Source organism: Phacochoerus africanus, chromosome 2 (assembly GCF_016906955.1).
Source record: "Phacochoerus africanus isolate WHEZ1 chromosome 2, ROS_Pafr_v1, whole genome shotgun sequence".
Classification (NCBI taxonomy): Eukaryota; Metazoa; Chordata; class Mammalia; order Artiodactyla; family Suidae; genus Phacochoerus; species Phacochoerus africanus.
Window position 1 is genome coordinate 222,873,475 of NC_062545.1, and position 15,972 is coordinate 222,889,446.

At 44.7% G+C, this 15,972-nt stretch overlaps 1 protein-coding gene across 2 annotated transcripts; it reads right to left on the minus strand.

Moving 5' to 3' along the window:
- Positions 1 to 4,472: 4,472 nt before the first annotated feature.
- DMRT2 (doublesex and mab-3 related transcription factor 2) lies at positions 4,473 to 11,595 on the minus strand. 2 transcript variants are annotated; one of them, XM_047767721.1, is made up of 5 exons: positions 11,179 to 11,580; positions 9,794 to 10,362; positions 8,126 to 8,228; positions 6,421 to 6,498; positions 5,754 to 5,812 (listed from the first exon to the last, which is right to left on the minus strand). In XM_047767721.1, the coding sequence occupies exons 2-4, from the start codon at positions 10,316 to 10,318 to the stop codon at positions 6,443 to 6,445; spliced, it is 684 nt and encodes a 227-aa protein (XP_047623677.1). In that variant the 5' UTR covers positions 10,319 to 10,362; positions 11,179 to 11,580; the 3' UTR covers positions 5,754 to 5,812; positions 6,421 to 6,442. The 2 variants fall into 2 exon arrangements, with proteins under 2 accessions (XP_047623676.1, XP_047623677.1); XM_047767720.1 differs by lacking the exon at positions 6,421 to 6,498 and having other exon boundaries at positions 4,473 to 5,812; positions 11,179 to 11,595.
- Positions 11,596 to 15,972: the final 4,377 nt, after the last annotated feature.

The window sequence follows — 15,972 nt, forward strand, 5'->3', positions numbered from 1 at the left end:
ATACCCAAATGCTTCATGCTTCAGTATTTCCAAAGTAAATCTTAGAAAATTTACATTTTCCCTGTAAATACTTTAGCACATATTTCTAATAGGTAAGGACATTTTAAAATACAGTCATGATATTTTCACAAACAATAAAGTTACCAATAAGTCCTTAAATAGAATTTAATATTAGTCTATGTTCAATCCTATCCCACTGTATCAAAAATGGCTTTTTCAGTTTATTCATTGAAAACAGGATCTAAACAAGACCTACATGTGATCCACAGAAAAAGAGAGAGAAGTGTGAGTGTGCTCTGTAAATTAGCAGGCACTAAAAACATGTTAATTATTATGATGACATATTTATCATTACACCAGATGCCAATCTATTTCCAGGTGTCTCTGTCCAGCATTCAGGAAATGTATTTAGACACAGCAAGTTAAAAAAAAAAGTAATATAACTGAGGGTGGTAGAGTATAATAAAAGCCCAATACAATCATTAAAATAAATATAAGTGGGTGCCACAAACCAAACTTTATAAACTTCAGAATCCAGCATCTCAAGAGCTAACAGCCCTAAAACTAAACCCCAGGAGGCAATAAGCCTAAGCTTACACACCTAGAATAGGAACAAAGAAACTTAATCCAAAAATAAATAAAATCAAGAGGGCCAGTAAGAATTCTAGTCCCAAGTGAAAACCCAGCCTCATTGCTAAGTGATGTCTTTTTTTTTCTACAGGGAATTATAGACTCTCCTTCTTACTTCATCTTGACCTCCAGCCACTTCTTTGCTCTTTAGTACTGCCAAGACTTTCCAGAAGACATTTCCAGAAAGTTTCTTAATACAAAGTAATGCAAGTCTTTCACTCCACAATTAGAATTAAGGTTTTGAATAAAGATGGTTTTGAATAAAAATTAAGGTTTTGAACTCACATTAAAAGCTGCACAACTGACGTTGGAGCCTCTGTGGGCAGAGTAGTGCTGCACTGGTGAGGAATGGAGATGGTTCACAGGCTGGGAGAGGGGGAAATAATGTGGGGTTTATACTCAAGAAAACAGAGTTCCTGAAGATGGAAAGAAGGTGAAATCAGGACGCAAGGGCTGACTGCAGAGATTTCTGTACACCCATGTTCATAGCAGCATTCCTCACAATAACCAGAAGGTAGAGGCAACCCAAGTGTAAATCAGCAGATAAAGGGATAAACATAATGTGGTACATGCACACAATGGAATATTACTGACTTCAAACAAAAGGAAATTCTGACATATGCTACATGAATGAACTCTGAAGACAACATTCTAAGTGAGATAAGCCAATCATGAAGGGACAAATAGAGTGTGATTCCACTTATATGAGATACACAGAGTACTCAAATTTATAGAATCAAAACATAGGATGGTGGTTGCCAAGAGCTGGAGGGAGGAAGGAGTTATTTGATTGGTAACAAAGTTTCAGTTTTGCAAGATGAAAACAGTTTTGGAGAAGGAGGGTGGTTATGGTTGCACATAATGTGAAGAAATGTAAATACCACTGTATACTTAAAAATGGTTAAGAAAGTGAATTTTATGTTATGTGAATTTATCACAATTAAAAGTACATATTATTTCTTAACCAAACTGAAAAAACATGGAGGTTTATAAAAGAGAGAGAAGAGAAGCAACCTGTTTACTTCATGACTTTGACTAGGGCTTATCCTACTTCTGCTACCAACCTGTTAGAAAAGGAACTTTTTAAAACTGATTTTGTTTTTTAGAATGGTTCATGGCAAAATCGAGGGGACAGTACAGAGATTTCCCATGTTCCTTCTACCTCAACACAGGCACAGCCTGCCCACTATGAAGAGCCCCACCAGAGTGGTAATTGATGCATCTTCATTGTTACATCATAATCACCTAAAGTCCACAGTTTACAGTATGGGTCACTCTTGGTATTGTACATTCTATGGGTTTGAAGTGAAATTTTTTTAATTATTCATGTATATTAAATTTTTCATGATAACTCTATTGCTTTAGAACCTATTAAAGTAAAAGAAATGCTGAAAACATTTGCTACCCCAAGTATACTGATACTGTGGTCCTAAGATCAGCCGTATCAGCACACTCTGTGAGTCTGTTAGAAATGCAGAGTCTCAGGCCCATCTCAGAAGTGTGGAATCAGATTCTGTATTTATCAATTCCCAAGTAATTCGTTGTCCATTAAAGCTTGAGAAGCACTGTAATAAACTATTCAGAACTGCTTGATCAGTTGAGATAGAAGGAAAATACATCACTAAATCTGCATTATTGTACTGTGAGTCAAATGGAGGAAAAAGTCCATGTTTTATTATTCTTCAAGCTCTTAAAAATGATTAAAGCCAAATCCCATTCATTGCCTTGAACATTAAAAAAAAAATGCTTAAACCACAATTTTAATTCAATATGTCAATGATAGCATTCTTTGAAGACTGTATATAGCCAAATAGCAGCTTTTATGGAAGTGAAATGATGAAAAGAAGTAAAGAGCCAAGCACAAAGCTCTCACCGATTGGTTGATGGTAGAATTGGTAGGTTTGAAATTCCAAGAAGAACTCATCATTACAGCAGAACTAATGTATGGTATAATAATAAATTCACCAAGGAAAGTACTGACCCTCATAAATGTTTACGAACAATAAAATTCTGGTCACTGGTAATGTGAGAAAAACCACTAATACCCACAGCCAATTGGATTCACTTAATGAGATTAAAATGATATACAAAGAAGACAGAAAAGATATTCCCAAATGTTCAGTGAACACAAAGGGTAAAAAATTTGACAAATGTATGTATTCCAAATGCTAAAAGAGAGTAAGAAAAAATTTTTTAAAATCCATGTTTGGATTGAGAAGTCTTTCCGAATGAGATTTTTTTTTAATGTAGGTTTATCCTAATGGGCTTTGCTGTTACTTCTGCAGCAGTTAGTTTCAACACTAAGTTTACACTTAACACACACTCAAAAAAAAAAAATTCCTGATGGGAAGATAAAAATTAATAACTGTATAGATTAAAAAAAAAAAGACAACTAGGGCTGTTTGGAGTGGAACAGCCACCACAGTACAATTCTGTTTCTGACACTAGGGCTTCATGGCTGAAAAACATTTTTCCACTTAGTGATAATCTTCAACAGTTATTGGGATCTCTGCCCGCTTTCATTTTCTTTTTCTCTGGCGAAATTCCATTCCCTCCGGCATTTGCAATAGTAAAATAAGTAAATTTGACTCAACAAAATCAAGTATTATTTTACAAGTACAAACTGAAAATCAATCTAAGGTTTGGCTTATTGTTTGTGAAACTGATGCTAATTTTGAGCAACAATTCAGAGAACCCCTTGAGGCTTATATGAGCTCATCAGTAGCAAAAAATCATTTTAAAATAATTTTTAATGTCTTCCAGAGCAGAAACTCTTTAAACGCTGAATACTGTGGCCCATTCAACATGCCCACCTGGTGTTCTTGTTATCCAAATCAGAGCAGAATTGGAAGTAAAGCCTCACTCCGTGGCAAAATTACATGTGGGATACTTGACTCTTGATTTTCCAGGTTGAAATGACTATAACATCTCAGAATTTGATTTGGGGTCTACAGGTGAGGTCTTCAAGGACAAATTTCATATTTCATAAATGTTTCACTCTCAGTTTATCATTCATATAGAACAACAGCTAACATTTTGAGTAAAACAAGAGGGTAATAATGAACTTTAAAACACAGGGAAAGTTTTAAGAAGCAAGAGGCCACCCTTAGGCTGTGATAAACATCTGCAGGCTTCAGCAACTGTTTGCTGAAGCAATATGAATAGTAAACTTTCTTATCTCAGAAGAGAGCTACACTCAAAACCTGAGACAGTGATGAAAATGTGGGACACATAAAGCTGAAATTCCTGGACCAGCTGAGAGTCGTGACTGGACCTACTGCTAAATGCCCGCTGTCACCAGTCCCCAGGAAATGGCAAAGTAACACAGAACTGAGAGAGGGTTCAACCGCATACCAGTATAGAGTTTGATCTGACTGCACCTTACAAGGAACCTGCTCTGGGGCACCGAGTAATCTGAAAATCACAGAATGAATTTTTAATCTAGAAAGGAAGACTGAGGCCCCACATACACATCCCCATCAGGGAAGGAAACTGGGATCTAGGGAGTTAAGAGATCCATTCCAAGAACCCATGTTATCACATAAATACTAAACTTGATTCCTCTTCGAATTAATTCAACTTTGTCCAATCACATGAAATGAGGATTCTATGAATATTAAAATCTTCCCTATGTTCTCCTTAGAGCTACTTTTGCCTCAGTCTCAAATAGCTAAATTTAAACCTCCAAAGTGCACAACTAAGACCTGATGAGTTCTCCTGTGGCCCCCAGCAACAATTAAGAGCATATGAAAAGACACAGAATCATAGAAAAATAAAGAACACATTTCACAGACACTAGCTTTTTCACCTCGACAGAGAAACTATTTACTTCAGCAAATTCTGGGTCTATTAGAAAACAGTGTCAATTTTATTGCTTTTTGAAATGCTATGTAAAGCCTAAAACTTTACAATTTGCATGTAAGCCATTTTCATCTTTAGGTTTAAATATATTTATGTGGCAAGGGAAACTACATGCATACGAACATATAATTTTTTTAAATCATCATCATTTCCATTAGAAATTTCTTTATACAAGCATCTTAACTTTAAAAAAAAAAAAAATTAGTGACTTGTAAGAATCCTCTGAGGCTGCAGAAAATCCAGCTTTCCATGTAAGCAGCCTTTCACTGAGAGACATGAGTAATGGCAGACGAAGGCCTCTTAAGAATAGACTCAACAGAAAATGACAGCGGTTCATTCACTGAGAGTTTTGTTCCAACTTGTTTGGCTACGAGAAGGTCTTTTGCACATCTATCTATTGTAAACGTGTACTTCTGATTCTCCCTAACTAAACACTCTCTGGGTTTTTTAGGGGCCTCTTCAAAGGCCTCTTTGACAGATGATGTTTTCAACTCAGGACTTGATTTGTCATGAAGAGTTTGCTGGAATAATGAGTGGAATGGATTATGTTTAAGTGGCAGAGGGTGCCTGGTGCTTTCTTTGCTGATCTTGGTTAAGACGTGCCCTTGAGCTGCCAGGGAGTCCGTGTCAACAACGGGCGAGAAATTCCGTCGGGGTGGGGAGAACGCAGACCTCTCCGAGCCGGTCTGGTGACCCTGAAGGTCATTTCTCAAGGTCTGGCCCTCAGGAGTGTGAGGCAGCACCAGAGAGCCTTCCAATTTCAGTGGCATCATATCATGATCTGCTCCAAGTCCCTCCTGGAGTCGTGCTCCCTTTAAGTCCCAGCTGGACCCAGGCTTCAGGGTCTGAACTGATGTGGTAGCATTTAGCAGGCACTGCTGGTAGAGGAGGGTATCACTAATGGGGCCACACTTGGGCCAAACAAAAAATCTCGAGGACAGCGGATACTGCCTGTAAGTTGTGGCCACACTGACATTGGAAGAAATGAGTTCCATATTCCCGGACCCTGAATACTGCATGGTTAGATCAAGGCAGGTGGGCAAAAAATTGCAGAAGTCTTTGCTTGGTGGTTCCACCGGAGTGGGGCTGTAGGCACTTTTGTAGGAGTTGTACTCAGGACCATGTCCCATGCGGTTGGGCAGGAACAAGGCAGCAGCTTGAGAAGCTTCCAACATCTCCCTCTCTTTATATTCCCTCTCCAGCATAATGTTCTCCAACTCTTTATCAGCAAAGGCCCGCCTTTTCCTCATCCGGTCACTTACTGGAGGAGGTAGAGGTAAATTCCCTCCCACATAAGTTTCCGCTGGAATGGGGCGGTAGCCTAAAATGAGCAAGCATTGCACATGAAAGAGATTAACATTGAATGAGGGGAGGAAAAAAAATCTAGAAATCCAAAAGGCAACAGAAACACTTCAAATTGGCAGAACAGTTATAATTCCATATCACTCATGTTTTTATACAGAAAGCAAAAGTATGGCTTCAATTTAAAATAGATCCCTTTGGGAGTTCCCGCTGTGGCTCAATGGTTAATGAACTTGACTAGTATCCATGAGGACATGGGTTCAATCCCTGGCCTTGCTCAGTGGGCTAAGGATCTGTGACCCACGGCAACACCAGACCCATAGCCTGACAATTTCCATATGCCACGGGTACAGCCCTAAAAAGACAAAAGACAAAAAAATAATAATAATAAAAAATAAAATAGATCCCTTTGCAGGGAAGGATATCCATAGAGTAACTTGTTATTATTGTTGTTTTTGCTGTGATAGGTTTGTTTATTTTGATAAGCACATTTTACTGGCTGAAATTTGAATATTCTTTCCAGGCTCCTATATATTACCAGGCAAGGCTGCTCATCTTGCTTTAATCAATGTTTTATTACTATCCATGTCATCTTTTTCCATGATTAAAAAAAAAGATTATCTATACCTAGAGCTGATGTCACTTATTTCTAAAGATGGCTCATTATGTACACATTGTTACAGGTGTAGAATAATCCAAGGAGAACTAGGAAAAAAGAGAAAGTTAAAGCAGATTAGTAAAGAGAAGGAGAAAAGATCTAAGGAAACAGAGAAGCAGAGAAAATTGAAAAGAGCTGTTAACTAGTCAAACAGACTCTGCAGTGGAACACTTTAACCAGACCTCTATCCTTACCTCTGACTACCAGTACAAACAAACAAACAAAGGTGGGTGATCCCCTACTATATTGAAAATAACTGGTCTAAATCATTTTTCACAAGTACTAATCATGTTGGCTAGATACCAAAATGGTTGAACAAGAAATCACTAGAACATAGATTAAGTCACTGCACATTTTGTAAGGACAAAGTCAAAAGCAAAGATTAGTATAACATAAACAGAATTACTGGCAGCATAAAATACTTTGAGTACTTCTTCATCCCCCAGCACTCATCACTATCAAATTTGTTCGAAGGATTCATTATGATGTTTGTCTTTACATAGTGACAAACCCATCGTACTCATTTGCAAATAAAATAAAATTTGAAAATTAATGTGTCCATTTCTATGGTAAGTCTTTGCCAGGAAGTTATTCACTTGAATTTTCTATTTCATTTAGTCCTGCCACTTCTCAAGTTGCTTTGGCACAATTTCAATTTATCAGTGTGGTCCCTATGGTTATAAATTTGTTTACCCAGTTTGTAACCAAATTCATTTTGAATGCATGAGAAGCCATTCTAAGGTCAGAAGTACATAGCACAGGGTAAGACATGAACAAATTTTAAAACCTATATGGAAACAATTCAGAAGCCACATAAGAAAAAACAGAATTCAAATGTCTACATCAACAACAACAAAAATCTGCTTTTCAACCTGAATCTTATGAATCATCAGTGAGTAGAGCAAATATAAACTTTCCTTTTCTTTAAACGGTGAAAAGTAGTCAAAATATTGTTTATTATGACAATACATAAATTCCATTCCCAAAGAGAGATCCTTTTAAAAATCAGTAATATTCTAAGAAAACTTAAGATATCCCCAGACTTTAGAGAAAGTGAACGCATGGAGAATCAGACACTTCACTCTGTTCAAATTTAACCTCTACCTCTCTCGTATGAGTCAAAACCTTTTCCAGATTCTAGAATCTCACCTATCAAGATAGTAAAACGAGGTGTGGAATAACAGCAATTTAAGTAGATAATTCAGAGAGAAAAAGAGTACAATGAAAAAGAGTAGGATTAAAGGCTGGATCACCCAGACTAAAGGCCTTTATTGGTGTGGAGAGCTGTTAAACTCCTCACTTGACTCGATTTTGCTCCAAATATAACTTAAGAATTATTTTTTTTTAATTTACTTCTTCCCAGGACATCTGCTCTGGGATCATTTGGCAGTGTATTTGTATATCCCTTACACTAGGGCAAATTTCATATGCACTCCATGTTAACCCATTAAATACTAAGCAGAAAACAAAACTAACAGTGACGAAAACCTCAGGTGGTATGTAAGATCCATATTCCCACATCCTGATTTCCTTCCTAAACCAAAACTTTCCAATAAAAAGTATTTTCCCCTCAGATCACTCCTTCACAGGTTTATGAAAATGTTATGTGCCTAAAGTATGAGAATCACTCAAACATGGTTTAAAAGGCTAAAGGATAAATTCATGTTGCTTTACCTTCTAAAATGCTTTTGGCCAGCAAACTGGGTGCCCTGACTTGCCTCTGATACACAGCTTTCCGCTCGAAATTATTCTGTTTCCCAGAAAGCCCCTTCTTGTCCTGTAAACACAAGAAACATAATAAATAATGCCCTTTAAAAAAAAAAAAAGTGAGAGAGAAGGGAGAAGGAAGAAACAACCTCGACTCCCCCCCTTCTACATATATTTATTTTCCCATCCCATGTGAAAATGATTCTAAACGAAATACTATCAGCATTCCTTAATTCCAGGATAACTAGCTAAATTCCGAAGCCACCAATTGGTGAGCAGGGCTTCTCCTGGGGCCTCTTTGCTGGAGTCAGGCCAGACTCAGCCCGCAGCTAAAAGTGGGGGGATATCTTGGAAGGGGATGAAATCCCCAGTGCCTGAGACAGTAGGGGTCCTGAAAGAAGGCGGAGGGTACCTCAGACTAGGGCCAAGGGTGCCTGGGGCCTGACACTGGCCAGTCACGTGGGGCAGGTTTCTCCCCGCCACCCCACCCCACCCGCAGTAGGACAGATGCGACAGGGTCCGAGGAGGTGATGGAGAAAACTCAAAAATGTTTCGCATCTAGCTGAAAAATCTGGATTGTTCACTGGGCGACTGGGGTGCCTGAAGACAAAACACACAGGGTCCGAAGGAGACAGGCACACCCTAGGTCACTGCCTGGTCGGTGGAATGCTGAGCCCTTCTTCGCCCGCGTCCCGCCCAGCGGGCGGGAACTCTGGGGACTGCGGAGCCCTCCGTGCAACACGCGGGACGCGGGAAGAGATCGAGTCCAGGACTAGGACAACCTAAGGCGTTCAGCGAGCTGCTCTGGGGCCCTTGATAAGTTTCCCATTAGGGCAATGGCCTGATGAATGCATAGTGATCCACTCCCAAGCCCCTTCTCATCAAAAAGTAAAATCAAAAATCCTCTACACCCTGAGTCTGGGAGCGCGCCGCGCAGCCGCCATCGCTCTGGAAGCGGGAACACAAGGAAACACAAGGTCCACGGTTCCAGAGGAGCCTCTTCCTTAAGGAAAATTCAGGCTCTCTTCACAGCCTTAGCCCCGCAGTGGGAGGCGGCAGAGGCCAGTCAACTGGTTCTTAGGTAATTCTCCAGGATAGACGTTTCCTCTAACTTTTCCCATCACTTTTGGGCTCATCTGTAAAATGAGCAACACCTTCTCTCTCTAAATGGCCTGTGACAGCGGAAGCACTGGGTGCGTTGCCTGCGCGCTGCGTGGTTCTTTCTCTCGATCAGCGCGGGTAACACGACGAGGGACCTTGTGCACTGCATCAAACTCTGTCCTTCGTCCCTCAGTACCACCAAAAAACACGTTAAAATACAAATAAATACAAAATAGAAATAAAATACCTTTCTCATAATGCCCCGAATAGGACTAACCACTTTCAAGTTCTCTCTGTCCGTTTCTTAACAGAAAATCTTTTATGCCAAGTTCCCCAGCGATAGCCACCGCTCCTCCCTCCCAACCCTGCAGGCCACCGTGGGCAGGGAAGTGTCCTGACCATCCTTCCGAGCAAGTGCCAGGCGCCTCAAGGCCCCAGGCCCGGCTGTGTCTGGAGCACGCCCCTCCGACTCCCGTCCCCGACCACGGCTCCAGACACCACGGCTGGACGCGCCCCGGGCCGGCGGGTACGCACCTCGGTGGCCTGCTGCCTGCGGAGCGCCACCTGGGCGGCCATGACGCGCTGCCGCTCCACCACCAGCAGGCAGTTGGCGCACTGGCAGTCACGCCAGCGGCAGAAGCGCTTGTGGCCCTTGAGGCAGGACACCACGCCGTGGTTGCGGCAGCGCGCGCACTTGGGCGTGCGGCTCAGCTTGCGCGGCTCCGAACCGCAGACAGCGTTAGCACCGCGCTCCGGGGGCCCTGCCCGCGCCTGCGAGGCCTGGGGCGCTGGAGGCGGCCTCGGCGCCAGTGCCCCCTGCTCCTCCAGCCGGCCTGGCACCTCCGGGAACGCGCCCGCCTCCTCGCCATCGCCTTCGTCCTCTGCGTCCTCGTCGTCCTCGTCTTCTGCGTCCTCGTCGTCCTCGCCGTCCCCGTCGGCCGGCGGCTGGGTGGTCCCGGGCGGCGCAGGCAGCGCTAATCCGCTGCTGTCCTCCTCCAGCTCTAGGCTCTCCACATCGATCTCCCAGTCCGTGGCGGGACCCTTCTGCCCCTCCGCCATGGCGCACAAGGCTTCGCCCTGGCCTACTCTCAGTCGTCTACTCTCTGGGGAGACACGAAAAGATCCAAAGACCCACCGACCACCGACCGCCGTCAGGCGCTGGACTCCAGGCCTTGGGCCCAGAGCTCCTGGTCTGCCCACCGCCGGCCCCTTGAGAAGGCCAGCTCTCTTCCTGCCCTTCTCATCCAGACCACAAGTTCTTTCTCGTGTCTTCAGCCTCCCCCTGGCCCCGACAGGGATCTCAAACCCAACAAGGTTTTTATCGAAGAATTTTAAATGTTCTTTGAAGAGCGGACTTTTAGCCACAGCTCTCTCTGGCTTTAAAAATGCTTTGGGGACACTGATCACACACCAAAAGTATTGTGTTCAACTAGGCTGATCCAGGCCACTTGTCAGGCTTTCCCATACCCAACTAATCTGGCCATGATTAATATTGAAATGTCAATGGAAGAATTATTTTCCTTCTGATGACAAGGGCCCTCCAGATCCAGCAAGGTACCACCCTATGCCTCCCAAATGCTTCTCATCCTCCTACAGCACCACAAGGAGCCCCTTTTGGGCTTGGAGAGATCTTCTCATTCCCACCCCTTTCTCCCACCCCAGCACACCCAGGGTTTTATCAAATAAAACCAAAAGTTGTTCTGCTGCTGTTAGAAACCCATAAGGACACTGGGCACAGAACTGCAAATGCCCGTTCGGCATCAACAATGCTTTGGCGCTGTAGCGCTAAGCCGCGACGGTTCTGTGCAGATCGGTCATGATTTGCACTTTAAGACGTACAAGTAAAATAGGAAAGATAAAGAAAGATGATTCACGCCCTTCGCCCTCCCTGATACCCCCCAAAACATCACAGCACTCACCAAGACTCTGAGGCCCAGGCTAAGCAGCCAAGGCAAAAAATATCCAGCCTTGGGACCTTGCTCTTGGGCTGCTGGCTGTGCTTGCAAACAGAAATCAGGGCCGCCACACCCTGCCACGAAATTGGGGTCTGACAGCTGAAGGCTCGGAGCCCAGTGGATGAGGAGTGGAGGAGAAAAGGGGGTGGAGAGGTGAGTCAAATCCTCAGGGACCTCATCCCACACCACATCCTGGAATCTGCAAAGTTCTGATCTGTCCTCAGCAGTCCGGAGCGCTTCACCTCGCAGAGGCTGCTTTTGGATTCCTCTGGCCCTAGCTGGACGGGAAGGTTGGGCCGCCTTCACCAGGTTCTGACCTCAGGCTCCTAAAGCCGGCGGGCGCACACTACAGCGTGCAGCGCAGCGCCCCTCGCTGCAGTCGCCGGCCTCCGCTCTCTTTCCTAGTATTATCCGCTCGGCCCCCCTAGCTCTGCTCCCGCTGATTGGCTGGTTGTCAGGCGGTGTGCACGCCGATTGGCCGAAGAAGTTCCGCTCTGTGCTCCCCGCCTCCGAGCTCCCGCCGCGCCCCTCCCGCCGCGCTCAGGCACAATCCTCCAGAGCGGCCCTCGGTGCAGGAGAAGTCTGTCCCGAGGTTAAAACCAAAGTGTGACGGCGCCGGCAGGAGCAGAGTCGCCATTTATCTCGCAGGCTAGGAAAAAACAAAACAAAACAAAACAAAAAACAGACACACTCTTACGAATCGCGATGTCCTCAAGAAAAAGTAAAACGACAAAGCGGAGATCAGAAAAGCTACGTCACAGCATCACCGGTGTCTGTAACTAAATAACCCAAAGTTAGGTGCAGAAATAAGAGAGGCGCGCGGCGGCACCCTTCTTTCTCCTTCGAGAATAAATCAATGGTTAACTAACACCACAGCTCCTGTTTGGAGTACTTAAGATCTGTAGATACTTTTGTGGCTAGCGCCACTCATTCTCAAAGTGCAAAGTAGTTCCTCAATAATTTTCACCACGCCCGTGATACAGGTGGGTCGCTAGGCCACCTACATCATTTATATTTTTCTATCTGAATTACTATGAGTTGATCTGGGGGGGAATGGAAGACATGCCATTAAGAAATTTAAGTACAATATATTCACCCTAAGCATTTTTTTTAAAACGAAGCTTTTTTTAAAAGAGGACCTTTTGGTATTCATGAATGTATTTATAAGGGAGGAAAAGGGCTCCTTCAAAAATCTCTCTCTCGTAAATGTTTAATAAGAGTGACACTTCCAACATAGTGAAAGAGAGAGTTAGTTTTCTATTTCAATGCTGCATTTTATTTCTTGAACTAAATATAAAGTCACCTAGAGGCTTTTCTGGTTACATCTTTAAATAATCAGTGTCCCTTAGAATCCCTTTAGGAGACAGATTAGAAAACTAAGTGAGGGAGTTCCACAGCGGGTTAGGCATCTGGCATTGTCTTGGTGGCAGCAGCAGAGCAGGTTCCATCCCAGGCAGTGGGTTACAGATCCAGTCTTGCTTTGCCACAGCTGGGGCACAGGCAGGTCACAGCTGCCTCTCAGATTCGATCCCCAGGTCCCTAGCTCCATAACTTCCAGTTCCATATGCAGTGGTTGTGGCCAAAGAAAGAAAATGAGTGCTAATGCACTGAGCACATAGTAGGCCCACAATAAATGTTTGTTAAAGGAAGGAAATCACTGTAAGTTAGAAGTTAACCAAGTTTGGAGACGTGGGAAGGAAGCATCTTAGGAATTACTACCTTGAAGCTAATGCCATCTGCCAGACCAAAGGTATTCCAAATCCTCTGGCAACAGGGAGTTACCAAGCCCTAGGATTTCTCTTTGTGAGGGTTCTTCTCCCCAGATCTGCTTTCAGTGCCCAGTGAAGGAAATAGAGAAGCAGTTCTGTTTATTCCTGTTGGCTGTTCAGTCAGTCTAGGCATCTCAAGGGTGCTTGGGAGCTGAGAGCTCAGACTCGGGACACAATCAAGCAGACATGTTCATTCCTCCCTTTTGTCACCACCTAATAACACCCACCGATGGGTTTTAGCTTTTGTGTAGTTTCTTGTACTTGTCAATGTGCATTTGTTCAATTACATTAACATCTGAATCCTCGACCTTGACTGCAACAGAAATGGGTTTTTTTCCCATTTTTCCACTGTGGAAACTGAAGGTCAAAGAGAAACCCTGGGTCATTGTCCTAGGAGGGCAATGGACTGGTGAGTACTGGTTCTGGGTGGGCCTCTGCTCTTAGGTCTCAAACTTGGAGGACCCCTTTGCTCTAAGCTAGAAAAACTCATAATGGGTTCGTGATTTTTTTTTTTTACTTTATTCTCCTGCACCACTTCTGATTTTAATACCTAGTGTTATGAGCTGCCCTTCTGCATCTCCCCATACTAGCTTCAATTCTGCCTTTACAAACAGGCATTTCGGTGCTTCTGCCCCACAATATGCAAACAGCAAACCTCCACCACTGCCTGCTTCGTGTGCAAGCAGGGTTTTTATTTCACTTATTGCTTTTATGTGGGGGAGAGGGGCAGGGCAGGGTGGGTGGAGGACAGCAAACCTTTAGCCTTTCACTAGTGTGAATATTAAGAAATAAAATCAAAAAAGTGGGTTTCTTAAACTAGAGCTTACCTGTGGAGAGGGGGAAGGAAGAGGGGTCACAAAAAGTAGGTTTGCAAATTTGGGATAACTAGAATGAAGGGAAGGGGAGCCAGGAGGGAATGGGGGGAGGGGCTGGAGCAGCTGTTTCTTAACAAGGAAATAAAAGAGAAGTGCTTGAACTAGTTCAAGTTGTAAAAGCTGCTATATAAGGAGGAAACAAGTGGAATTTGTGTACAGTAAACTGTGCCGGCTGAAGCCAGGACTGGGGATAGGAGTTGAAGGGAGGGGCACCTGAGGGACAGGGAGGCAGAGGCAGCTCCTGGGAGCATATGGAGAAATCACGGACCGATCCAGTGGTGCATTCCCCCAGAAGGTTCCGGCTGTGTTGGCTCTAGCAGGGAAAGCAGTGCCTTCAACCTTACTTCAAGGGCAGGGCTCCCTGGCTTTAGGTGGGTGGGTCCAGGATCATCCCCTCCATTGTACACTCTCCCTCCAGGAAAAATCTACACTACAGCCCTCCTGCTTCCTCCAGACTTCCCTGCCTGCCCAACTCCAGGTGCCCCTCTCTCTACCCCAGTCCTATTCTACTTGTACCTCATCCTCTTTGGTACTTAGGGGCATTCAGCTATAATTATGATCCAGTTGAATTACACTCCATTCACTGGCCCTGAATTCCTCCAGAAAGTCACGGGCCCTGACAATTGCTGAAAGGTGAGATGGTGTGGGAGTAGGGTGGAGAAAGAGATTTTTATCATGGGACAAGTTCCAGGAAGTCTGAGGGACTCTAATATTAAATAAGAAATTATCTTGTTGGGAGGGATGGGAGGGGGAGTACCTAGGACTGTACAAGCTTGTTTGTAAACCAAATATGCAGAGGCAACAGGAGTCAGAGAACCTGGGCTCCATCCAGGCTGGTTGTTCCATTCAATACCTGATCTTGGTTAATTATTTCCCTGCACCTCAGTTGCTTCGCCCGCAAAACGGGAAGAAAAGCTTTCCTTGGCCCTTTGTTGTTAGGACTCAGTAATAATGATAGTCTTCACATAATAGAGCTCAATAACCAACCATTTGTTCAGTCACCAGGCTGGAGCCCTTGGCAGGCCACTGAGTGCCTTGATTGACTGAAAGGCAGGGTCAAGAAATCCAGCTTCTTTCTCCAGGTCCCTCTCTTAAAAGGGCCGTGACTGGAGTTCCCGTCGTGGCGCAGTGGTTAACGAATCCGACTAGGAACCATGAGGTTGCAGGTTCGGTCCCCGCCCTTGCTCAGTGGGTTAAGGATCGGGCGTTGCCGTGAGCTGTGGTGTAGGTTGCAGACGCGGCTCGGATCCCGCGTTGCTGTGGCTCTGGCGTAGGCCGGTGGCTACAGCCCTAGCCTGGGAACCTCCATATGCCGCGGGAACGGCCCAAGAAATAGCAACAACAACAAAAGACAAAAAAAAAAAAAAAAAAGGGCCGTGACTGAGGTCCTTTTAGGTGAGGAAACAGAAGCCCCTTTGGCTTGTAAACCGACACCAAATTACCAAGTGCAATTCGGCGTCCCTCTAGTAAATTACAAAGCACCCGGGGCAAGGTAGACTCAGCCAGTCCCTCCCCGGTGGGGCGGGGCGGGGAATGGCCGCGGGGACTGCTTTTCTCTGAGCTGGTCAGCTGGGGACCCCTTCTTCTTCTGCCTCCCTCTCCCTCTCCCCCAAATCCCTCTCATCCCACACGCCTTCCCTTTCTTTTGTAGCTTGGACACAAGCGGCGCTAAGCCCCTTCTTGCCATCGGAGCAGGGGAAACTGAAGGAGAAAAAAAAGACAGAAAAAGGGGGCAGGGAACTAGCGTCTCTCTTCTCTCTCTTTTCTCTTTCTCTCCCCTCTCCCTGTTTAAATGAGGGGGACTTTCCTAATCGCACAAAAAAAAAAAAAAAAAAAAGCAGTGTATTTTAAATCCCCCCCCCCAAGGCCCCACCCCCCACCCCCGCTCACCCATCAATTCCTTGCCGCGAATCCCCGCTAGTCCACCCAATCTCTCCCTCCGCGTGGCCACGGGCTCGGGTCAGACTCCAGAGCCCTTAGCTTCCCCAGCCTGGCCGGGCCGGGCCATGTGCTGCCGCATTCGGTGAGGCTCCAGCCAGTGGAGCGGATCCTGGGAGGGTTTCTGAAGTCAGGCTCTGTGCAGGCAATGCCACCCTGAGGCCGAGCGTACAGGT